Source organism: Seriola aureovittata, chromosome 4 (assembly GCF_021018895.1).
Source record: "Seriola aureovittata isolate HTS-2021-v1 ecotype China chromosome 4, ASM2101889v1, whole genome shotgun sequence".
Taxonomy (NCBI): Eukaryota; Metazoa; Chordata; class Actinopteri; order Carangiformes; family Carangidae; genus Seriola; species Seriola aureovittata.
Window position 1 is genome coordinate 26,776,868 of NC_079367.1, and position 24,709 is coordinate 26,801,576.

Consider the following 24,709-nt stretch of genomic DNA (forward strand, 5'->3'; position numbering starts at 1 on the left):
TTTTGATTTGGTTTCGATTTGCTGTTATCCCTCAATCTGAAAATAAAATGGGATAAAGAAAACATGGTGACCATTTTATAGAGCATCACTCAGTTGCAAAACTTTGGAGGGTGCTTTAAACTGACGTACTTCCTGCAAGGATGCCACTCTGGCCCTTTCACAGTGATCAAAATCTATCTGGGTAACTGTTAGTTGTCTGTAAAAAGAGTTACTTTTCACCCCTGATCTACCTTATCAGTCATTTTCTGTGTTTGGTTAAACTAAAGAGTTAGGTAGATTATTGTATATAATAGTATTATTAATTCATAGTTGTTGTGTCACCCCTGCAACAAATAGCCTGCAGGTATATGCTCATTCACATGACACCTCACTCTTTTGTACAAAAGTCTTTTATTTTCAACAGCCATAAAAAGAGACCTACTGTAGATCAAAACAGCAACAGTAGGCATCACCTGATTTTATGTTCAATGATGGGAAACAATATATTCAGTATGTAAAGACTGTTCTCGTGAAAAGACAGACATGATGTTATGAAATGTATACAGCTATAGCAAAAGCAGCTGTGCAGTTGTGCACTTGTTTTAAAATATCTCCCCTATGTGCCACTGATAATAAATTTAAAATGAATATAAAAATATAACAACACAAAGCAAAAGCTGCACAATCATGATCATAAAAGCGAAAACAGCAAAGAATTATTGGTTTATTTAAAAACAAAAAACAAATATATTTCCTTCATTTATCTCTTAGCACACACAAATATTTTTTGTATTTTGAGTGTTTTGGTGAAAATAAAGAATGGCAATCAGTGACAGGAAGAAATGAGGAGGGCGTCAGCAGTGTTTCATTCAGGATTATTTGTACTCTCCCCACACTCCAACAGTCTTGCCATCCCACTCTGAGGTAGACAGACACTTAACGAAGAAATGTCCCAGGTCATGTTTAGAGATGGCTCTTCCTTTCAGCATGTTTTCTGCTGTCATGTAACGCTCTGTCAGAGGGAGGTCACCTGGAGAGCCAAACAAAAAATTTTATATAAGATAACATATCACTGCCCTCTATAACGGCAGTTAATAGAAAAAACAACCAGTCAAAGGTGTGATAGAGAGACATATTTCAAAGTTAAACAACAGAAAATTATTTTTTATTGTCTTGAACCATGTCACACACTTACTAAACTAAAGAAAGTCTACAATTATTCATGAGTGAAAGTAAATTTCTTTCCTGTTTTTGTTTTTTCAACTATGTAAAAGTTTTTGCCTTTGCCTCTGATTTTGCCCTTTTGTGTTTTTTCTTAACTTCTTCTTTGGAGCAGATTTACGTTGTGTGTAAAGTCCAGTGTCAAAGTGTCCAATGTTTTTTATTATTATTAAAACTTTCATAAGGTTGTAATGACAAAACTCTGTGTACATAGATCATAAAAAGGTGCTTGGAACTTGGTATCCATTAGATTAGCAGATTGGCTAACTGCAGCACTTTTATGTCAGCAATACATTTTGAAAGTTTTCTCCCACTTTTGTTTGGAATAAAGATCTTAGTTTCTACTTCCTACAGACCTGCGATGTGAGGAGGCATGACGGCCACGTAATCCAGCCCCGACGTTTTCAGCACCGTGTGCATCCTGTCATGGTCCTCTGTCACAGGGACCAGACGGGGCGGGACTTTGGAGCGATCCCACAGCAGGAAGGCTGGAAGGGAGGAAAGATGAAGAAAAGAGTGAAGAGGAAAAAAATGGAGGAGAGAAGAGAAGGAAAGAAGGATGAATTAAGGCAGTGGACAGAGTGAAAGAAAGGGAAGAAGAGGACAGTGATGAGATAAAGGAATGGAAAGGGAGTGGAGATGAAACAGAAGAAAAAAGAAGAAGAGAGAAGTGGAGGGGTTTGCTTCCAGCTGTCTCCCATTGCACAGATGTTTGTCACATATTTATTCACTTCCTTTGTCTTCTACTTTTGATTGGCTTTCATTATCACTCTCCGAAACGGAGAAAGGGCAATTCAGCAAGTGACAGGAAAATGTGTATGCAGGAGATTCAAATTCATTTCTCTTTACTTTGACCACTTGATCTACTTCATTAGTATTTTTATAACAGTGAGTCATACCTGACATGCAGCCGACCACCTTGCGGATTCCACGAGCCTTCATGGCCTCCAGGATATTCTTGGTTCCTTCAGACATCATGGTGGTGGGACCTGAGCGAACATCAGAAAAAAACATTAGGGACTGTACTGAGGTGAAAAGTACATAAATATTCCAAAACTGTACTTTCTAGGTTTAGTTTTGAGGCACTGACACTTTACTCAAGTACAGTATATTTCCACTGGGAGGTACTATACATTTGCTCCACTGTATTTGAGAGAGCTACACAATTACAGAGTAGAGCATATACATGAAAACAGTAAAATAAATATGTGTTAGTAAATGGATTATTTAGTAGACAAACATTAAAAGATGTCTTCCAAGTTACTGTATAAATCATTTACAAGTGAAAGGAAGTGTTCTGTTATTGAATAGAAAGTTTGAGTGCAGGACTTTTACTGTAAATCAATGACTTTTCTACTACAGCGTTGATACTGTTGATAAATAAAGTCCTGATATTTTTACCTTTTTTGGAACTCTATCTTGTATCTATGTTATCTGCATGTTACTTTGTGTGTACGTTTATTTATCTACAGTTAATCCATTTGTCATTTATTGAATCAGGGAAATGTTGGCCTTGAGAACTACATGCACATTCTCTTTAGTGTAGTGTGACACTGTAAATGCCATGCTCTGTTTTATTTCCAGTGTTTAAGATTGTGTCAAACTTATACAATGATGTCACACAGGGTTGAATGTTGTGTAAGTCTTGTGGCGCCCTCTGGTGAATATATTACTTTATTACACCATTAAAAACTACAATCCTTGTGTAAGGGGAACAGTTATGTAAGGAAAGGTGAACTTTAACAATCATACATTGACTAGTCAGTGTGAACATGCAAGAAGAGCCTAAAGCAACAACAGTAAGAAAAATGCTGCAACTTTAGGCCAGTAAAATTCAAAATCACATAGATAAATCCAAAGCATGTGTGAAAATCGAATAATCCAAGTATGCAAATGAAATTTAGCAATAAAAGATTTAGAAACTGCAAACTAAATTATAAGTTTTATTATTGCAATGCCATTAGAGTTTTTATCAGCCTAGACAAAACTTGAACTATGTTTTCTTCTCTTATAATATTTGCTGGGTTGTGTGTCTTTCTTCGAACTGTGGAGTCTTACTGAGGTCGTTCCTGGTGCCAAGGATGATGATGACAGCATCCTGGCCCTCCATGGTCACTTTCACATCCTCTTTATTCAATACATCTCCCACCACCACTCTGGACGCCTTGTGGTCAGAAGGCAGCTTGGCAGGGTCCCGCACCAGCACTGTCACATTGTATCCTGGAGGAGGAGGACACATGGAAATGAAACAGTAGCAACATGACCTCACAGCATCATTACCATCATATTTACAGATATGATATTGTATCTTTGCAAAGTCTTATATATGTAATGATTATGCAATCTCAGGCCATTTAAATGTACTGCTACCACAGTGGTTATATTTCATAACTCTACAGGACTTCTTCATATCTTACACAATATTGAATGTTTTCCATTAAGATAATGCAGAAGAGAAAGTGGACAGAAAGTTTAGACTATTTGGATAGAGCCTTAATTTTCAATTTATCGCTTAAGATTAGCAAATGTTTTCACATCGCAAATTTTTGGTTTTATGTCCCTTTTCACGTTGCTCCAATTCAGTACTATGAAAAAGTTTAACTTAAGACTCCTATCTTGATGATGACTGTATGAACTCTGCAGGAAAGTTACATGTGACAGTAGTACAGTCAGATTCAGAATTACTTTTATCCAGCAACTATGAGAGCAGGGATTACTTCAACTGTTTCAGGGGATGGCCCAGAAACCCTCATACTGAACTGTCACTTTCACCTGACTGGTTACAGTGCAGTAAACATGGCGAGACTGACTGTGAAATTCAATGACATGACATGGTTTCAACCTGTGACTGCTCTGTATTCTGTCTTTAATAACTTCACCACCTACATGAAGGGGATCCCACCCCTCCTGTACAGGCAAGATAGTGAACATCTTTAACTATCAGCTGTGTCACAATCTGCTGTGACTCAGCACAATGCTCCTCTGTAACGTCTAACATGACTCAACATTTTTTTTCACCCCATGGTGAGCAGGAAAGGAGGAAATGAAAATGGTGCTAAATCAATCATATGACATGATATATGTGATTGTGTATGTGTTTGTGTATGTGATTTGTGTGAGTGTGTGGGTCTGTCTATAGTTTATGTTTTTGAATATCTTTAAGGATTGCAGCCAAAAATAGAGCAAATTAAGTCTGGGACTTGCAGTTTAAGCCATAATCCAGTGTTAATTTATATATAAAGAACAAATCAGTCAGTACTATATTTAAGAAACCATTCCACCTCTAAAATGTATTCTTTAAATTACAGCATATTAAATTTGTTACAATCTTCAAAAGCAATTAAAGTAGGGCTGACCCCTGTTGACAAAATCAAATACCACCATAGTTTTGACCTTAGATCTTGATATGGTTATATGGTGATATACTGTTTTAAAGATGACTGCTGGTGCTTTCTAAAGACATGAACACAGGGAAGAAAAAAAAATAGTAATGTGGACTAAACTCTGAATCTGAAAAATGAAAAGTTAAACTATAGGCTGCTGTACCACAATTTTACAATAAGCACAATTACGTAACTTTATTTGAATTATATTGATTTATAACCCAGCTATAAAGCCATAGCAGAAGAGCATAAGTCCACAACTTGACACAGTGAAGCCTGAAGTTATATAATTATCAATAGTATCATCGATCATCTGATATAAGGTTATTATTAACCACTAAAGCAAACAGCTGATCAACTTCTTGATTGATCATTAGACTGAGTTTATGCTCTTTTTTGACTCCTGTAGGTGCACAGACAGCCGATCATATGTATCAGGACAGTTAACAAACTGGAGGGTGAAAACTTTGACCAGAACAGACACCACTTATTCTCTCTGACCTGCAAACTGCAGCTGAACACAATATAATGACACCGATGTTACTGTGTGTCCATACTACACAGTTTAACCAGCAGAAGGCACCGATACATTAACTGATCTATTCTAATATATTCTTTTCTACTCTACTCTCATTCCTCACCTGCAGACACCGCTAGCGGCAGAGTCGCCAGTCCGGTCATTCCCGTGGCTCCAAATATCGCGACGTTTTTGATCGACTCTGACATTGTTTGTAACAAGCGAGGTCACGACACAGCAACAAATTGTTGGCTAAACTGTGTCCGAAGCAGAGGGTGCTTTCACTTCAAAATAAAACTTGACATGTGAAGACACGAGCTTTAAGGTGACAGGAAGGGTCACTCTGCCGCCGCTTCTCAAACTCCTCCCCCCGCACAGAGAGTTAAAGGAGCCCTGCTGATCATTCATCCCTGTTACAGCCAGCCTGTTACTACGCTGACATGGGATGGATCTTGTACCTAAAACAGCAATACCACAATTTCAAAACACTCAGATGAAAATTGTCAAGTGTCCTTGAATTGTCTTTGATTAAATAAATATCCAATTTAGTAACAATTCAGATCGTCATGTTGGCAAAATAGCAAAGTTTTATTTTAAGGACCTTAAAAAGTTACTTCATCTCATTAACTCAGTATTCTGAAATCCTGCTTAGATCCCTGGTGGTCACCACTACATTGGTTTGCATAAATTAGCATATCTCAAGCACACCTGTGACTACATGTGCCAGGTGAAATTAATTATACCATTTGCTTGTTTTCAAGTTGTATGCATAAAGCCTCAATTGTCCCCCTATGTGGATGCGCACATGGACAGCTGCGGACACCATGTACAATCTAGTTGTTCTTATAGAGGGCTGCAGGGATGATATATTTTTGTAGGTCACTCTGTCTCCCTCCCCACTCACTCGCAACCTTGGAGTCATTTTGAACACCATGTCAATCAAATCACCAGAACTGCCTTTTTCCACCTAAAAAACATAGCTTGTCTCCTCCCATCACTCTCCTTCTCTGCTGCCAAAACTTTGATCCATGCCTTCATCATATCCAGGATAAACTACCGCAACAGCATTCTCTTTGGCTCATCATCCAAAGTCGTAAATAAACTCCAGTATATCTCTTTTATCACCTCATAGAGTATTCCTATTACAATTGTCTTTTCCCATTTTAAAGAAGCAATTTCCCCTTCTTTGCTTTGTATTTTCTGTGATAGTGTAGTAATTTGGATACTGTCCCAGTAAGGTCCTCTCTCCTTCTCTAGATCTCTTGTAGTCTGAGCCTGTTTCTTATCTAATTTCCAGATCTTTGTACCTTAATCTGTTTTCAGATCTAGAGTTCACCAATTGTCTTCTTTCTTTTTCAATGACAGTTAATTCTTTTCTTTATCCATTAGCTCTTTTTGCAGGTTGTCCACTACCATTTTGACTCATAATAGCTTAAAATCATGACTGGGGTTTTTATTGATGTATTTTATGTTTTACAATAAATATGAAAATGCCTTCAGCTTGTTAACCAAATGCCTTATTTCAGCCATCTCTTCAAAGACCCATCCACTTTGGGACCAGGGAACCAGAAGTGCAAAAATGCTCATTTCCGGTTTTAAGACTAAGTCTTGTAGCTCTCTATTGGCTGTCACGCAACCCCAAAGCCCCTCCCACTTCGTCTATGGCAGAGGCTTTAAAAAGGGGAAGGAAGGGACGACACAGAAAGTCGGTTAGTTAGTCACTTAAATTGTCAGTTAGTTAGTTAGCTAGCTAGCTAGCTAATTAGTTAGCTAGCTAGTTACACCACTTTAACCACCATGAATAAGGTATGTTAAACCTAAGTCAGAAACTTAACTCATAACAGTACGTCGGTTTTAGGGCCGGTTAACATTTGGATAGCTAGCCTTGAAAATACAATGAAACTATCATAGACTTGAATTTAACTAACGGTTAAAGTAACTACAAACACTTGAAACTCGTATATTTCTTCTTTGTATTTCCTTACACAACAATACGGTTTGAAAACTTTGAACTTGACTTCTTTCGTCTTTAAACCACATCTGCTGCTGTAAAACACGGCCTCTTGCGGCTTCTCGCTAAAATGTACCACTGACAGTCTCTCTCCCTCCCCCTCCCTTCCCCGTCCCTCTCTCTGCTCGCCGCACTGATGCTGATATTTCTCTCCAGCATCACCAGCGGAGAGGAGGAGGAGGAGGAAGGGAGGTTGTGTCAGGTGGAAACGGGTATCTCTATGGATGTCATCACTACCTTCCACCGGCTCGCATCCTCAGCACCGACAGCATTTCCCAGCCGGCGGTCACCGCTGCAGACACGCAGCGCCCTTTTCATGCACCGAGGCTGTGTATTTCCACGGTACAGACTCCCCGGACTGCTTCTGTAATTGCTCAGACAAACCACTTCCTCTTAGAGTAAGGACTAATCGAGGGAAGACCCTGCTGGAATAAAAGCGGAGCGTCCGTCTCCTCCATTGATAAACCGCTATCATCGATTCAGCCCAAAGACGTCTTGGTATAAGAGGAGGACAAAACCAATCCAAAAAACTGACTCTGAAGCTGAAGGTAAGGCCGACAGAATGACGACAGAATGATTCCTTACTGCATGGGATGTCGTTTCATTTTGTCATTCCCTGTGCGAGAGCAAGGAGTCGAGGTGCACGGTGTTTTTTCCTTTTTTGCAGGGACGCCGGCCTGCATTTGGGTGCAGGGTACCGCAGTGATCCGGTGGGGGGACGCGCTGTTTCATGTCTGTTTTTACCGACATGTGTTACAAGATGTATGCCTGAGAAAGTATTTATGATTCCTGCCAAAGCTGATTGTATCATTTGAAAGGGTAAATTGGTTAAGATGCAGAATAGCGGCCTAGTGAATGGGCTGTGGCATGTTGTTGCATCTTATACCGGCTCACTTCAGGCTTCTATGTCCTATAACTTTAAATAACTGATGGATACGATGGCTGCTGTTGTCCTCTGGCAAAATGTGCCTCAATGCAACTAGAAAAAGAACTTTGCATCGGTAATTCTCTACACTAATACTATATATTCCTGCAGGAAGTTATGGAATGTCTGTGGTCTCACTATGTGACCTTATATTACTTTGCCATTTCTGTCCCTTATGGTATCAGTTATTGTTGAATCCTGAGGGGGATTTTGCTATTCTTAGGGGGTACATTTATTCAGATTATTTGTATGCTTTAGTGACACAAGGCAAACAACAGCACAGCTTACTTTAGCAACTCAAGGAGCAGATGCGCTGTAGCTTGTCAAGTCTTAATGTGGTCTGTTTGATCACAGCTGCAGTGAAAGGTGACTACTACCTCAGTTTTGCATCGAGATTACTGGCTATTGGATATGGTTGCTGTGCTAGCGCTGCTGTTGAGAGCTCATACGAAGGTGTGCAGGCAGGTGCAGGTTAGTTGGTGAGCTTTGGGTAGTTGGTGCAAGATGTGTGTTTGTGTGTATATGTGTTTGATGGAGGTGAACAGGAAAGAAAAGGGAAAACAGACAAGTATGCTATTTTTAAAGGCAGTCACAATGAAGATGATTTTTTCACACTAATACTCCTAGGGGGGTTCATAATGGCCTATAATACACAAATGATAAATGATTTATACGTTATTGTAGTTTATGGAAGTTTAAGTCCTATGCTGTTCCTAAACAATTTCTGTATCACACCTGCAGGGGATTGTAGTGTGTCTGTGATTCTCAAATCTATTACACTTTATACTATTACATCTTGTCCATTATCACTGATATTTATACAATGCAATAATATTAAACAGAGTACAGTAATTATAGTAAGTTTTATATTGCTAAATATTATACTCCATACTGTACATACATACGTATACTAAGTACAGTAGTATTATGAAAATACAGTGGTATACCATTATTAGTGTATATCACAATGTATACTGCCCAGCTTTATTACAGTATAGAGCTCTTTTCGACACTCTTCTTCTTGTCGTCCCTGTCTTGTCTGGATGATAGACAGCCTCTCATGGATACTGAAGCTCTCTGCTGGTACTCTTGTTTATCGGACCACAAGGTGACTGTTTTGACTTGCCAACTCTAAACTGGGCGTTGACTGCTGCGCTTGCTTACAGATGTTGTTTCATTCTACTGAGGTGAAGTGAATGGAAGTGACTCAGTGCAGTGTGTAAAGTGTGGACTGTGTGACGTCACAGTGAAGGATTGTGTGTGTGTGTGTGCGTTGTATTGCGTTAATAGTAAGGTTAAATTAAGGTCAGAATAATGGTTACATTTAAGGTTAGCTAGCTTAGGCTCTCATGAAGCAGCTCAGGCTGTCAGACTACACAAATGTCAGACATTTTCCATAAATGTGTCAAATTCATTGTGTTGCTCAGTTGGCATTTAAATAGCAGCCTTGCAGGGCATTTACTGTGAATCAACCCAAAGCCATTCAATGTACATTTTAATCTTTGTTTGTGACTACCAGCTACTAAATACATGTGAATTTGTACATATTTCCTAGCTTAGTTATAGACAGACCATTAAAAACACTACACAGGAGAAAAAAACTTCACCTCAGCTCTAAAAAGACAGCAAAGCAGAAAAGAGAGTTTGATGAACAGTGAGAACGGAAACATAAAAATACAGCAAAACTGTGAACAGTATACTCCATCATGCTAGATGGTGTTTTACAAGCACTACACACAGTGTAGTAGTTCTCCAAAGTTTTATTCCATATCTAGGATGTCTCTTACAATACCATTTTTTGCTGTTGAACTTTTGCCTGTTGTTTTTGTTTATAACATCAGTCAATAGATTAATAGAGTTATGTAGATTAATGTACATACCATGTAATCATTATATACAGAAAGGGAGTTTAGTGACATTGGTTGATAGCCAAACTGACAAACAGTTCATACTGGCAAACAGAAATATATAATAATAATACAGGGCCTAATATATAATCATATGCAAGGCACCCTGCACTATAGTTGAACATGCATTATCTCTTAGTAAGTTTAACTTTAATTCATTTGTACATAATGTGATGAAAAAAAAAATTTTGTATCAGGAAAAGTGCATTAGATGACTGACATTGTCATGGAGAATAATGAGGTTTCTTTAACTTTCTTCTGACCCTCCAGAGAGAGTTGAATTGATACTTGGCCATTAGATCAATCGATAGAAATTCCAGAAGCTGAGCATGATCCTCTCAATTGTCGATAGGCAGATTACATTTTTACTATATTGCAGAGGTTATGATAAATGTCCCCAAGATGTTTTGACGATATTGATCAGGATTTGTGTGTGTGTGTGTGTGTGTGTGTGTGTGTGTGTGTGTGTGTGTGTGTGTGTGTGTGTGTGTGTGTGTGTGTGTGTGTGTGTGTGTGTGTGTGTGTGTGTGTGTGTGTGTGTGTGTGTGTGTGGGGACTGAGGGTCTGGTCCCCATTAAGTCTTTGAGAAACAGAGACACAGAGCTGCTGCCACTGACTGATTAACACTGGCAGCTGTCTGTCTGTCTCTCTCTCTGTCTCTCTCTCTCTCTCTCCCTCCTCTCCCTTCATCTTTCTTGTGACATGCCTGTCTCTCTTTTGCTCCCCTTTCTTTCTTTTTCCCCAATTCTCTCTATTTTACCTCTCTTTTTCCATGTCCTTCTTTCTGTTTCTCTGTAACATCTCCTTTCTATAACATCGCAGTCTGTTTTTCTTTCTATATATAACCTTCTATCTTACTCCATTACTCTCTCTCCATGTCTTTTGATTATGCCTGCCTCTCTTACTCTCTCTGTCTGTTCTAAATCTAACCTCTAAATCTAAAGAGATGGACAGTCAGAAATCCTTGATCTACATTAGGCTATTATTGGATCATTAGTAAACTTATGTGCTCAGAGAAAAAACACAAACAATAGAACATCATCACTGAAATTGTTCCCATTTCTGAAGAATTCATCATAGAGTGGTAGGTACACAGGATGTATGGCAGGAATGTGTGAGGAAGAAGTGAGGGGTTAGTGTGTTTTCAACCATATTTAGGTGAATTTCTTGTTGGACCTGGGTGCCAGTTGGATGTTAGAAATCTATTGATGAAACATGGACACACATGCAATTTAATATATTCACCACAAATTACAGTTTCCCGTGCCACAATACAGTGTAAAATAATGGTCTCATTTTAATGCTCCTGTTCTTATTAGTAGAGTCCTTACATCTCCCAAGTGGACATCCATGGTAACACCAACTATCTTTGATGGAAGGATAATTGTAACTGAATTGTATCTGTGCTGGTACCTTCAGTCAAGTTCATGTTAAGTTAGTCAGTATTGTAAAATCCACCCTGGTAGTTCTTGGGACATCAGAACCTCTGGAGTAGGGACTTTTTGGGAGACAAGAACTATGACCAACTAACCAAAGCTGGAACTAAGTTAATTGAAAAGTTTCTTGGATAATGCTCCTGAAGCTCATACAGGCCGTTAGCACAAGATCAGAAAATACACATATATGATTTTGGAGCAAGTCATATTTTAGTAACTACTCAAATCCCATTAGTTGCTAAAACCTGAAATGGACTTTTGGTTTTGTCTTCTAGTGTGCATCTACAGTATTTGGGAATGCATGACATGAATTAGAATCTTAAGAGACTAAACCTGTGTAAGTACATATATGTTTGCCACATTTGCTCTTTTTCACCACCATCCTTCTTGATAGTCAGTTTTATACTGTATATTAACAATCGTTAGCTTCCCAGAACCAGCAGTCTTTGGACACTGAACAGACTTTGGCCGCTGAACAGACTACTGTTGGTGACTGAACTGCTTCATTGCAGAATTTTCAGGGTTAAGTGCTTGTTTCAAGGACACCTGATGTCGGCATGTACTGAAAAGATTAGAGTATTGTCACTCTTTGGTAGTATGGAGGCATCATGCCAAATGCTAATAGCCAAAACACAAGAGTGGAGGCTGGACAGAGAGGATAGGTGGTGAGGACAAAGGGAGGAATGGGAATTGAGGGAAAGGACAGTTTAAAAAGTGTGAAGGATAATAAAAGGAGAGAGTAGAGAGGTGGGGGGCTGACGCTTTCATTACACCATTGGTGTAACAGTGATTTATTGTCGATACCAACAGCGACAGCATAGCTGGGCAGAGAAGGCAATAATAACACTGAGTGGTTGAGAGGAGAATGCATGATGACATGCATGCACACACGCACACACGCACTCACAATAGTGCTGACACCACTAGGTCATTGATAGTGAATAGTACATCAATAGAAAATTAATCAGTGATAATTTGATAATTAATTAATCGCATAAGTCATTTATCAAAATAATATGTGAACATTGTCTTGTTTCTACTTCTCAAATGTGTTGAATTAAGCACATCATTTTAAGATAAGACGACTATCTAGTCTCTCAGTCAAGGTTTAGTTACAACTCTGGACTAATGCAGGATGGATTGACACTGACTATCGATTAAATGTTGAATTTAAAATGTTGATTAGCTGGGCACCCTGGGCAATATGGATGCACATCTCATGAAATAATAACCATCATGTATTCAATAAAGCTGTAGTATAAATAGTATTTTATTTTGAACAATTTCTTAAAGGAAATGTGGCGTAGCCTATTTGAATGGGGCTGATGGAGCTGATAAAATTAATTAGGCTGCAGCCATAGCCTATAGGCTTATGTTTACATTGTATAGGTTAAGCTAAGTCTGGTGTGACTGTGTGGCAAAAACCTGTTTTTTCATACAGATAATTGATCAGGAATCGATACAGCATTGGTATCAATAAAATCTTATCATTTTCCACTCCTACCAATTAGAAAAACGACTTGGTGTCACCAACACTCCATTATCTTGGTTGAAATCCTACCTCCCAGCTGGAAAACAGTTTGTTTTCATTAGTAGCTTTAAGTCTCCCACGTCCCCCCTTTCCCATGGCGTTCCCTAGGCCTCAGTTCTTGGACCATTACTGTTTACTGTTTACATTCTCCCTCTTCCTGATGACTCACAACATTATATTCACACCAAGCCCACGACACTCTGCCATCATCCAACCTGATAGACTGCTTAACCCATGAAGACCTAAGGTAACCTCTAAAAAGTGTTTTAATCCTAAGAATTGCCGGAAAACAACTTGACATTCACTAAAACCATTATTGCTCAGAATCTGACGCAGATAGAAACATGAAGTAAAAACCAGTTGATAGCCTAAACCTTTGACTTTTATTATAAATCATTGGCTTTACCTTGGAAACTGGATATGGCTGAAAAATAGGCAATAAAATCTATTATTATTATTAGTATTAGTATTATTAGTATAAGTAAAGTAAAGAGAACAACTACTGAAAGAGTTCTAACAGAGCTGAAGTTGAATCACATAAACACACTAAATTCAACCGGGGGGGGGGGGGCAAAGATGGCCACCCTGAATATAGAACATTTCTTTTTAGACGCTGTCCTATAAACCACGATGAGGTTAGGTTTGGGTCCACCTAGAGAAAAAATAATGCCTCAGATGATCTAGATTCAGTCCTAAAAGTGATAGATGAGAAGACTTCTCTGGTGCTAAGTGTTCATTCCTGCTGCGCTGTCTTTCCTAGAGTTGGATGGTCAAACAGTATGAGTGGAACATGAAATTTTCCTTGTTCCTAGTTTGAGGTTCTGCTATCACCTGACACTAACTACCTTGTTCATTCTGTGTTTTAGGGCTGAATCATATATTGAATCGTATGATCATTGATTGTTCTGCGCAGTATTTTCTCAATTAATCAATTCCAAGTGACTTATTTAAATTTGCTTGTTTTGTTCAGTGAACAATCCAAAATCCAAATATATCTTAATTTACTATCAATAATCATAATAAAAGCCAGCAATTCCAAGCATTTATTGAACATTTTTCATTGTATGTGGGATGTTCAAGGGATCACACACACACACACACACACACACACACACACACACACACACACACACACACACACACAGATAGAGACAGGTGATTCCGCCTCCTTCTTCCAGCTCCATGGAGAGATCAGAGAGGCTGCTGCTGTTATAGTGTTTGATCCTTCAGTGTTAGAACAGTAGACTCTGGATCCTGTACTGACTGAAACATGTGAAGTCTATAATCCCGTGGAGTCCAGCAGGACAAACCTCAGAACCAGAACCAGATCCCCTTTCAGTCTGGGAAAGTACAAAACGGTCCGGAAAACAACCTTTATCCGGATCCTGTGTTCCTGCTGTTCTTTCCCCTACTTTTTTGCTCCAGGTTTAGGGTTCTACAACTAGAGCTGTTAAGCACAAAGATTTTCTTTGTTTCCTTTAAATGCCACAGTGATGATCTTAGATATTACATAATATGATTACAGCTAAATTAATAGATCTCAGCAGGTTTAACGAATGCAGCGTGAAACACGATACTGCACTGCTGTTGTCATTATACATGAACAATAATCACAGATCAATTTTACTGAGGAGAACTTTCTGAAGTGTATTATATTTATGAGCAGTTTAAATGGAGAAAGCAAAATGAAAGCATTCAGCAGCAGATTCACTCCCATCACTCGCATTTTAATGCAGCTTTGTGGTTTTAGGTGTTGATTACTGACCAACTTCAGACACTGACTGCTGTGAGGGCAGCAGCATTACTCAGCACTTTATTTCTGACACTGTTGTCAAGAAGCTATACTTGAAAGCCTTTGAAAAGCAAGCAAAATGAGACCCAGACTAATAATTTTGTATATTTCCAGTCTTTTTTGCAATTTTTTTGGAAGTGATTTGTACCTGCAGTTTATTTGTAATCAGAACTATTTAGAGCTCCTGGAAGTTGATTGTCCCTTGAAGGTTATACATATACTGTGCACATATACATTTACCATACTATGGTAAAATAAGTGTGTATGTGTCAGGTTAAGGTAGTGAGGATTGTTGCATATTCTCAGAAGCTGTTGTCATTTTTAGATTGCAGCTGCTGTTTTCTGTGTGTAGTGCTGATACTTGGACAACATAGTAGATCTTTTTTATCAGCCATACCTATGCTGGATTGTATCTGACTCACTGGCGCACAACTGCAGCTGTTAAATAAATTAATAATAAAAATATTAAATAAACATTGATGCCAATGAGGTAGCCAGATGATGATCCATCCTCTTGTCAGTCCAAACACAGTTTATAGTTTGCTTCGATGGCTGCTGCAGTTACTGACTCACAGTTGATAAAGATCTATGCAGGAACAGAAACAGTGTTTGATTGGATGAATATTTGAGGTCTAAACAAGAAATATATTACCATAAATACATAACAGATGTCAGATGTGATTGGTTACCTTGCAGCACTTTTGGACCCCTTTTAGGCCACATTTATTTTTAACTTTACCCTCTGTTGTGCTTGCCCGTCCCTTACCACCTGTGCCACTTCATATACACAATAAAAAGAGGATAGCAGTTGTGCCTATTTCGCTGGATTTGGTGTAACTTTGCCTTGTGGTCGAGCAAACAAGAGGAAATAAAAGTGTGACTGGTTGAAGCCTGAGCAAATATTCCGTCAAATATACAACATCCTCTCTAATATTTTGTTATTGAAATAACAATAATATATTTAAATTTATAGACAAAGATACATTAGATGGAGTATTTGGACATTGACATCCAAGGTCAAAACCTAGTATATGGCTGGACCGTGTATCTTCAGTGTGTGAAATTGAGGATGTAGTTGAAAACTGTTATGGAATCGCTATAAAAAACTGACATCATTACATCATATTTGCATTCTGCCTAATGTAATAATCTGTTTGCTTCTCTCCTCCTCTGTGCTCACATTACAGTATTTTATTACAGCCGAATTCCCAATGAAGCTGTTCTCATTTGCATGTTTTTCTGTTTCTGTTGTCAGACAATGGAACAAGTATGAAATAGTGACTGAAACACAGCACATTAAGACTACATGTTAACCAGCACTCACTTCCAATCCATTTCCAAGCTGCTGCTTTGCTTCTAAAATCCTGATTTTAGAACCAAGACCTCATCTGACAAAATCACTAAATGCATACGTTGAAGACAAAGACTGTGCTGTGCTCTTGGCTATATTTACAAGCAAATGGATCACTCAGAGAGAAAATTAGAAACAACAGAATATCTGTCTTATTTTGTCTCTCACACAGCGTACAGCCTCCATCTGGGTAACAAACTGCTGCTCCACCTCTGCCACTCACTGAACAGAGTAGACAAAGAAAGAGGGAGGGTCTGAAAAGTCCATGAAGTTGGCAACACTGCGGGCTGTAAACTCCCCCAAATAGAAACAGTTTGCGCCAATTGCATTTGAAAGAGCAACAGCCTATGATCTTCTGAAAGCGTTTTAAAACCTGAAAGAAAGTAAACCTGATGGTGGTCATCAGGGGTCTCGGACTTTATAGTGGGCATTTTGGGGGGCAGGGACAGTCTAATGAGCAATGCTATTGACTTGCATTATGGAAGTTGTAGTGTCCAGCATTTTTGGAGCTTGATCTGAATTAGTGACTAAAAGTCAGTACATACAGCCTCTACTCCTCTGATTTTTACCATTCTTTTAAAATTTGTCTCTTATGAGTCTCCCAATATTACAGTTCTTCTGCATTGGTCTTAGCATGTGATAATGGTTGTTGCTGCTTGCTTAAGACAAAAGTTTCCAACTAAAATATTAAAATTATTTCTTATTGATATTCTGACGTTGAAAAGTGGGCTTTTCATTCATACTACTCTGAACGCAGATAGTCTCTTCTGTGCTCAGTCTCTGGAGGAAATCATGAAGCATCTCACTGCTGCTCATACTTATGGAGCAGAAAATGGATAGCCAGGAGTGTGTGTGTGTGTGTGTGTGTGTGTGTGTGTGTGTGTGTGTGTGTGTGTGTGTGTGTGTGTGTGTGTGTGTGTCTGTGTGTGTGTCTGTGTGTGTGTCTGTGTGTGTCTGTATGTGTCTGTGTGTGTCTGTGTGTGTGTGTGTGTGTGTGTGTGTCTGTGTGTGTGTGTGTGTCTGTGTCTGTGTCTGTGTCTGTGTGTGTGTGTTTTATCACCTTTATTCTAATATTCAGACTCAGCTGTTGAGGAATCCACTAGCCCCAGGCAAGAGAGTCAACATTATTTCTGAAAATCCCCCACACACACACACACACAGACACACAGACATACACACACAGATATACATCAGAGCAGTCCTGTGAGATGTGAGTCTGATTGATTGAAAGACACCAGGTGGTTGAGGTTAGGCAAGGATCAGGGCAAGGAGAGCAGAGGACACACACACACACACACACACACACACACACACACACACACACACACACACACACACACACACACATACACACACACACACACACACACACTATTTTGACTGACATGACAGTGTAGCAGTTTGACTGATGTGGTGTAGATACTTTCTACTCTCCTCTGTAATGCAATGATTGGTTTCGATAAGTGTTTTAGTTTGTTGATGTTATCTCATCATGTCTAAACGTGATATTCCACATGTATTACATTGTTTTATTCTCATGCTGTTGGTCTGTACTATGAGTCTCTCTTTCTACTTCATGGCAGTACACTCATTTTACAGTGTGCTGACAGCTGAGACAGTGATATGGTTAAAATGATCACTCTAGCTTTCTCAGATAAGCTTCCCTTGTTTTATTATCCACATACTCCCATCTCTCTGTGGCAGGAGTGTTTCTGTGTGAACCTTTGCTGAATTCATGGTTTGTAATATCAGTCAGTTTGGTCTGCAGTGGGACTGTGTGCAGCCAACTTTGATTTTGGCTCTCTCACACTCTAAAGGGAAACGCTGGCAAAAGATTTTGCCACACAGGTGATATGGATGAAAAATATATAGGGATTTAGGGAGGTTAAACATGGGGCTGGTTCATATCACATCATCAGCTGCCATTTATCTGAGACTTAAAGACTAACTCGACCAAGTCATGTTGAGATATTTTCAGTACAGCTGCAAGGAAGTTTGATTGTAGACATTGTTTCAGTGATGTTTAAGAGGTTGTTGGGTTTTGCTGTCAGTTCCTCAGGATGAAGGATGAAAAGCCATTTTCCACCTAACACAGAAGAAGATACTGTACCAGTTCCTCTGAGACAAAATATAGCAGATGAACTAATATAAAGATTTTTGAAGATACATCCAGTGCATCTTTTGCAGGTCTTAGTACCCCATAATCAAATACAAGCCAGTCAGTTTTTTAATTTCTTAAGTAAATGTGAAAAATGTTAAAAAAAAAAAAAAAAACCCATGTGCTCAAAATGAGATTTTATTATATTTAAGAACCACAATTTACAAAAAGTAAAAAAAAAAAAAACATGAAAAATGTTCATAGTGTAAAATTACTGATGTATTAACCTGCAAGCAGCTTTTATGTTGTAGCTGTCCAGGTGGATAAAATAATATACTGTTCAGTAGCTCTTCAATTAGTCAATTACTTGAGTAATCAATCAACAGAGAATTAAATGGTAACTATTTTGATATTGAATTGTAGAAACGTTCACAGGTTCCAGCTTCTCAAAGCTTCTTTTGGTTTTTGGACTGTTGATCAGACAAAACAAGACATTTTATTATTTCACTTTATGTTCTTGGCCAGTTTGATCGATTTTTTACTGTATTTCTATGTTACTATTTTCTGACATAGACAAAGCGATTCATCAAAAAAGTAATCATCGGATTAATCAATCGTTAGTTGTAACTCTAATTACATTACATGTATTACGGTAACAACAAAATTTTAAATGAGTATTACAGTGTTCTAATATTAATAATATTACAATGTGTAAAACTGGTTTGCATGCCTCTCTGACTGAATGGCACAGTGGGATTAGCACCTTTGCATATTCACTCAGTTAGCCTATAAATTCAACTGATTTCCTGTAGTTTTCACTTCTGCTGCAGTCCTCATCATCAGACAGAAAGCACTGTAATGTTTTGCTGTTACTCTCTCCAGGGAGAACAGCTAAGTGCATGTGCACATCTACCCATCCTCTCTTTGTCTTGCAGGGCATGCTGACATTTACTCGATATGGCTATGTTGTTTTCCAGGGGTTTCACATGTGATGTTCGACTTTTGATGTGGTGGAGATGGAGGATGGGCCAGAAAAGGGGTGAGATGAGGGGAAGACAAAGAGATTTACAACAAATAGATTGATGCAGAAAATGACAGAGAAACCCCTAAACCTGCAGCAGCCTCGATCACTCTTTGACTTTTAGTCTTTTTGAAATCCTAATTAATAAATCAATCAAAAACTCATAATCATGAAAATCCTTTGATCCACTTTTTTTTATTTAAATAATAATAATAAATACAAGCACAGTTTCATTAATTTCACATTAATTCTTGTTTAGTCTGTGAATTGTGCACTGGTGCATTTGTCTTATTAATATGTTGGATTGATGTCCATCTAGTAATTTTCTGTTTGAGTGAGAGTGAGAGGTGTGGATGGGGTTTGATGGGGAAAGGAAGGGGGCTGAGGAGGTTTGAGGGTGAAAGAGGGAAGAACATTTTTCATTCAGTGTTCTGTTATCTTACAAGGCATTTCAAGGACATGAGCTTCAATGGCTGCAGAGAGGTGAACACTAGTAAGGCCAACGGTTTTAATGCTTTAAGAGAAGGCCAACAAACATATGAAGAAGGGAGGGTATACTACTCTATATTTTTTTTAATTCAGCCCCAGTGGTCTGTACATATAGCCATTCAGAATGGAATGGCTATATATTATTTTCTTTTTTTTTCAAACCTTCAAACCCTTGAAAGTGCCTATTGGTCAAAAAAGTGCTCCTCAACAAAAACATGGACCAGCACGAGTCTTAACAACGTCAAATGTTTTTTTTTGAGTCACAGAAAAAAACAGGCGTTCCAGAAATAAATAAGAAGCTGTATTGTGTTTCCCTCGTCACATTTCCAAATCATCAGTTTTGTCCCTTGGCCTACATGTGAGACAGCTCAGTAAGAACAAGGGTTTGTTTCCCACTGGGTCCGGCCATGCATGCAAACATGTATTCCCACACCCTAAGCAGCTTTGGAGAAGAGCACCAAATGGCATATTTCATTTCCTCTTGGCACATCTGCTCTTTGCTCGGAGAAACCACTGCATGTGTTTTTCATGTATCCATCACATGCATAACATGTGTAACACAAAAGATGGCAGATAAACACTAATATGACAGTGTTGCACCAGGATTCACATAATAGATTCTTCTTGTTTCTCAATATCTATAAAGACTGAGAAACATGTTTTACATGTATTATTATCTCTATTTTGTATTAAACACAAACCCCTTGTGGGTTGAAAGATGGCTGTTAAAGTTTTCATCCATCATAGAGCACAAAATATCCATAGAAACTCAATCCTCTCCTGCAGCATCGTCCACCCGCCTTTCCTCAACAAACAACAAACGACATGCTTCCCCCAACATGCTAAAATATGGCTGAATTCTATGCTCTTTTAGTAATGAGCATCCATCACTTTAATTTGCAAACTATGGGGCCATCTGGACTTTACATGACATGTACTGTCTAAAAGATTATAAATACATGGGATTTTTTAAACAGGGTTAATAGAATATAAGGAAGGGTGTATAAAATGCTAAAACAGACATAGCTAAATCCCTTTTAGCTGCATGTTTAAGAATGAGAGGGTGACCTTTGAAGACGAGATTCATATTTGATAGCTGTCAGGCTTTTCCAGCACATGAGAGCAAGAAGTTTAAGTATTCACCCACTGCTGATTTTTAGGTGTCTCTGACTTTTCTAATGGATACCTGAAACAGAAGCGTGCAGTGCTTGAAGCATATTGTTTACACCAGGTGAATCCATCCGTTCTGCAAGATTTTGGTTTTCTTTGAGTTTTGACAAATCGGTGATTGACATCAAACTGCTCTATCAGCTCCTATAATGTATTCAACTGAAAACAGTGAATGTCAGAAAAACGAACCAATCCTAAATCTTTTCATTATCATTTTGATGTTTTGAACATTTCCATTCCTTACCTCTCACCCTGTACTGTGTGATTTCTTGGTGAGGTTTAGAAGTTATTTTTATCGTCTGGTTTTCAGCTGTCAATGGAGGAGATGGGAGAGATGAGAGAACCAAATAATTTTTACTCTGTCTCCCACCATCCTTTGAATCATCAGAGAGATTTTATTTTAAGCTTCTCTATTGTAAAATGCTGTGATGCCAAGGACAGGTGCTGCATCATTCATGAACGGGAAGGAGCTGTTACTTACGTACTCCTGAGTAGTTTTTTTTTTTTTTTCTTTCCGCAGTGAGTCATTTTATTTGTGCATTTTGATCTCAATTAAATTAGGGATGTTGCAGTAACTGTTTGCACATACTTTTCCCTGTAAATTAATTTGCTTCAGTGAACTTGTTTGGCTAAATAGGGGTTAAAAAATGTCTGATAAAGTGTGTGAAGTCAGTCAGAATTTAATTATGAAGTGTGAACAGCCTTTCACCTATGGGGGTGTGTTTGACAGTTAGACAGGACAAGAACACAGCAATGACACCTGTCTTCTTCACCACCTTATTTGTGCTCCTATGCATGTGGGATTGTGTGTGTGTGTATGTACAGTACATGTGAAAATGCCTTTACACACATGTACATGTGAGTATTCTGTCTACGTACACCACCAATTACGCACTACAGACACCAACGGGATAAATAAACTGCACAGCAAAGGCAGTCACACACACACCACGAACCCGGACATTTGCACATAGCATTTTGTTTGTATTTTATTTTTTATTACTTTTCTATTATTATTATTTATTCTCAGTACTTATTTTTAGCCTAAATGTATCCTTGCGGTGTTATTATTTTTGTCTGTGTTATTACTGCTTGGGGAGTAATAAAGACCCTACCTTCCTGACTAACACGTGCATGTGTAGAGCTTCTGAAACAGCTTTTTATGCATTTTAACCAAAGCTGTCCTCTGAGAATGAGGGTCATTACTTTTCCTGATGATCACAATAATAAAATGTTACTGTTTATTTGATTAATGAATGTACCTTTAGGTTCAAATAGAAGTCAATTTTTTCAGCATGTTATTAAAACCTACAACGACTGAGCTACTGCATATATGTCATCAGACAGACTTTATTTACAACATAGACAAGCTGATATCTGAGTTTTAACAAAAGGCGAATGTTGACTGTGTCCATATGGGTTCATGTTTCTACACACATGCATCAATACCTGTGTTTCTGTGTCTCTTCTGTGTCTGTATATGTGTGACCAGCATTTGTGTGTGTATTTTAGGGCGTCGGGCGCGATGGCTAATGCCTCCCCAGACCTGGACAACGCGGAAGCCCAGCGCCAGCTCAACAACAACAACCGACCAATCAGCTCTGGGTTCTGGGAGACGGAGTGTACCAGCTCCAAGCTGTTCGAGTGCTCCCGCATCAAGGCCCTGGCAGGTCAGAGGTCACATGCATACAGACAAACACACTATGAACAGACCTGCATAAGAAGATATATTAATATACCAAGGGCATGGTGTTGAGTTTTTAATTCTTCATTTGTTTCAAGTAGGTGGCTTCAAACTAATCCACTAACATTAGTGTTAATATGATTTTATTGGTAAAGCAGCACTAAAAATCCTTCCCTCCAGAAACACAGAACATAGATCTCATATTTTAAAAAGCCTCATCAGGTAACCTCACAAGGTAAAACTGTAAGCAAAATTTGATTAAATGCTAGTGCTAGCTAATGCTGTTTAGGATAGTATTTTATTTAATATTAACTGTCTTTTTTAAAACAAAGCAAAGGCTTTATTCGGAACCAGATTGTTCGTCTTTATGCCCTTCCCTTTGATTTGAAGTTAATTTCTTTATTTCGCTCAGACGAACGAGATGCGGTGCAGAAAAAGACTTTTACCAAGTGGGTTAACTCCCATCTGGCCAGAGTGTCCTGTCGTATATCTGACCTCTACAACGACCTGAGAGATGGATACATGCTCACCAGACTGCTGGAGGTCCTCAGTGGAGAGCTGCTGGTGAGAACATATACACACACATACACACACACACACACATCACTCAATGTAAAAATCTACCTGTTCTTAAACCAAACATTTCCATCAACTCTCAAAGCTTTACCTCAAATACTGTTTTTACTCGTAAGCTCTGTTTTTACTAGTAAAATCCAACCCATTGGCATATGTTTTTAAAAGTTATCTTTCCCTATGGTAATTATATTAATGTTAATGCTAATGTTGCATGATGTTGCATGTAGCACTATAATACACTATAATAATAAGGGCTTTGATATCAAACATATTCATCCCTCGGTCCTCCCCCAGCCGAGGCCTACTCGGGGTCGTATGCGGATCCACTGCCTGGAAAATGTTGACAAAGCTCTGCAGTTCCTCAAAGAACAGAGGGTTCACCTGGAAAATGTTGGTTCCCATGACATTGTGGATGGGAACCATCGCCTCACCCTGGGCCTTATGTGGACCATCATTCTACGCTTCCAGGTAAATAAACACATATAAAACACCAAGGTATTGCTAAGATTATTGTATAACATGTTATCACAGCTCAGAGATGTAATGACTCGGTTTTGGAGATGTCACATCTAGTTGAGTCATGGCCAAGGGTGGAGTGCAGCCTGTTGCCTGCAGCTCTTTATCTAACAGCTCACTGTGAGTGGTCATTGGTGCTGCACTAACCCTGAAATATTTAAAACTAATTTGATGTCTTGTTTAGTATTGAAGATGCATTTTTAATGAATGATAGCAGTCAGTGCTAACCTTGGTGACAAATACATTGTGTTTCTTGTGCTTGCTTGTGCCAGCTGAATGAAATGTTTAAGTTAGTTTTTTGGGCATTTTTTGCCTTCAATCCAATAGTTGCAGTGAGAGAGAGAGAGACAGGAAAATCAGGGAGAGAGAGAGGGGATGACATGCAGCAAAGGGCCACGAGTCGGATTCGAACCCGGTCCGCTGTGACCTAGACCTGTTTTATAATCAAAGAAGTCTACCTACCGTTCTACAATATGAGACCTTTAATACAACTCTGACTAGGAGAGTGAAAGCTGGATTGCATGCTGTATTGTTTCCTGTGAGTCCCTTATTTGAATCCAACATCAGAATGGCCACTCTACCACCACATGGAAAGGTCATTTCTGAAAAATTGTGTCCATAGATAGAATCAAAAAGGGAGTTTGATTTCATTGAAATCTTATTATTATTCTTATCTTATTATAACTTTAAGACTGGTATTGGTCTGATATTAGCAGTGTCACATGGGTGTTTCTAATGAATTAAAGTACGCTAGGTGGACTTTGTTAGTGCACTGACTTGCTGGCATGTGTTCCCATGCTACTTACTAAAGTGCCAGGATGCTGTAATCAGCAGTGGCTTCATTTAGGATGAGCTGCCAGCAGTACAGTTTGGGGGAGGTTGTCACAGCTGCAGCATCATCAGTGTGCGACGGCGACAGCAGTGTTTGGTGGATAAAGCCTGAATGTCACTCAGGGCTCAGCAGCCTAGAGGTAGCAGTCGCCTTCCAGTCTGTTCTTCAACAAGGACACACATACACACACAGAAACTTACCCACACTGCACTCGCTCTCTAACATCTACACTCTCTCAGCCTGTCTATCTATCTATCTATCTATCTATCT

General features: G+C 38.8%; 2 protein-coding genes across 5 annotated transcripts in view; one reads left to right on the forward strand and one right to left on the reverse strand.

Moving 5' to 3' along the window:
• Positions 1-371: 371 nt before the first annotated feature.
• blvrb (biliverdin reductase B) lies at positions 372-5,457 on the reverse strand. The gene is made up of 5 exons (XM_056373198.1): positions 5,225-5,457; positions 3,259-3,420; positions 2,100-2,189; positions 1,557-1,688; positions 372-1,009 (listed from the first exon to the last, which is right to left on the reverse strand). Exons 1-5 carry the CDS (start codon positions 5,307-5,309, stop codon positions 855-857), a joined length of 624 nt encoding a protein of 207 aa, XP_056229173.1. The 5' UTR covers positions 5,310-5,457; the 3' UTR covers positions 372-854.
• A 1,613-nt stretch (positions 5,458-7,070) lies between these two features.
• The window catches only part of LOC130167532 (spectrin beta chain, non-erythrocytic 4-like), an 87,575-nt gene continuing 69,936 nt past the window's right edge, over positions 7,071-24,709 (forward strand). For 3 of the 4 annotated variants that reach the window (XR_008827301.1, XR_008827302.1, XM_056373813.1), the window contains exons 1-4: positions 7,071-7,659; positions 22,344-22,501; positions 22,928-23,079; positions 23,386-23,559. Coding sequence is in view for 2 of the 4 variants with exons in the window: in XM_056373813.1 (XP_056229788.1) it covers positions 22,357-22,501; positions 22,928-23,079; positions 23,386-23,559 (471 nt within the window). In the remaining 2 variants the exon portion in view is untranslated. The remainder of the gene's footprint in view (positions 7,660-22,343; positions 22,502-22,927; positions 23,080-23,385; positions 23,560-24,709) is intronic. The other variant, XM_056373812.1, reaches the window with a different exon arrangement.

What these genes read in the sequence shown, in the direction of transcription:
- blvrb (XM_056373198.1), bottom strand. Translation starts at nt 5,309, where the DNA reads ATGTCAGAGTCGATCAAAAACGTCGCGATATTTGGAGCCACGGGAATG. An exon ending in GGTGGTCGGCTGCATGTCAG is followed by an intron (nt 1,689 to 2,099) that starts GTATGACTCACT and finishes CCTCCCTTCCAG; the next exon opens with CCTTCCTGCTGTGGGATCGC. An exon ending in CATGCCTCCTCACATCGCAG is followed by an intron (nt 1,010 to 1,556) that starts GTCTGTAGGAAG and finishes TTGGCTCTCCAG; the next exon opens with GTGACCTCCCTCTGACAGAG.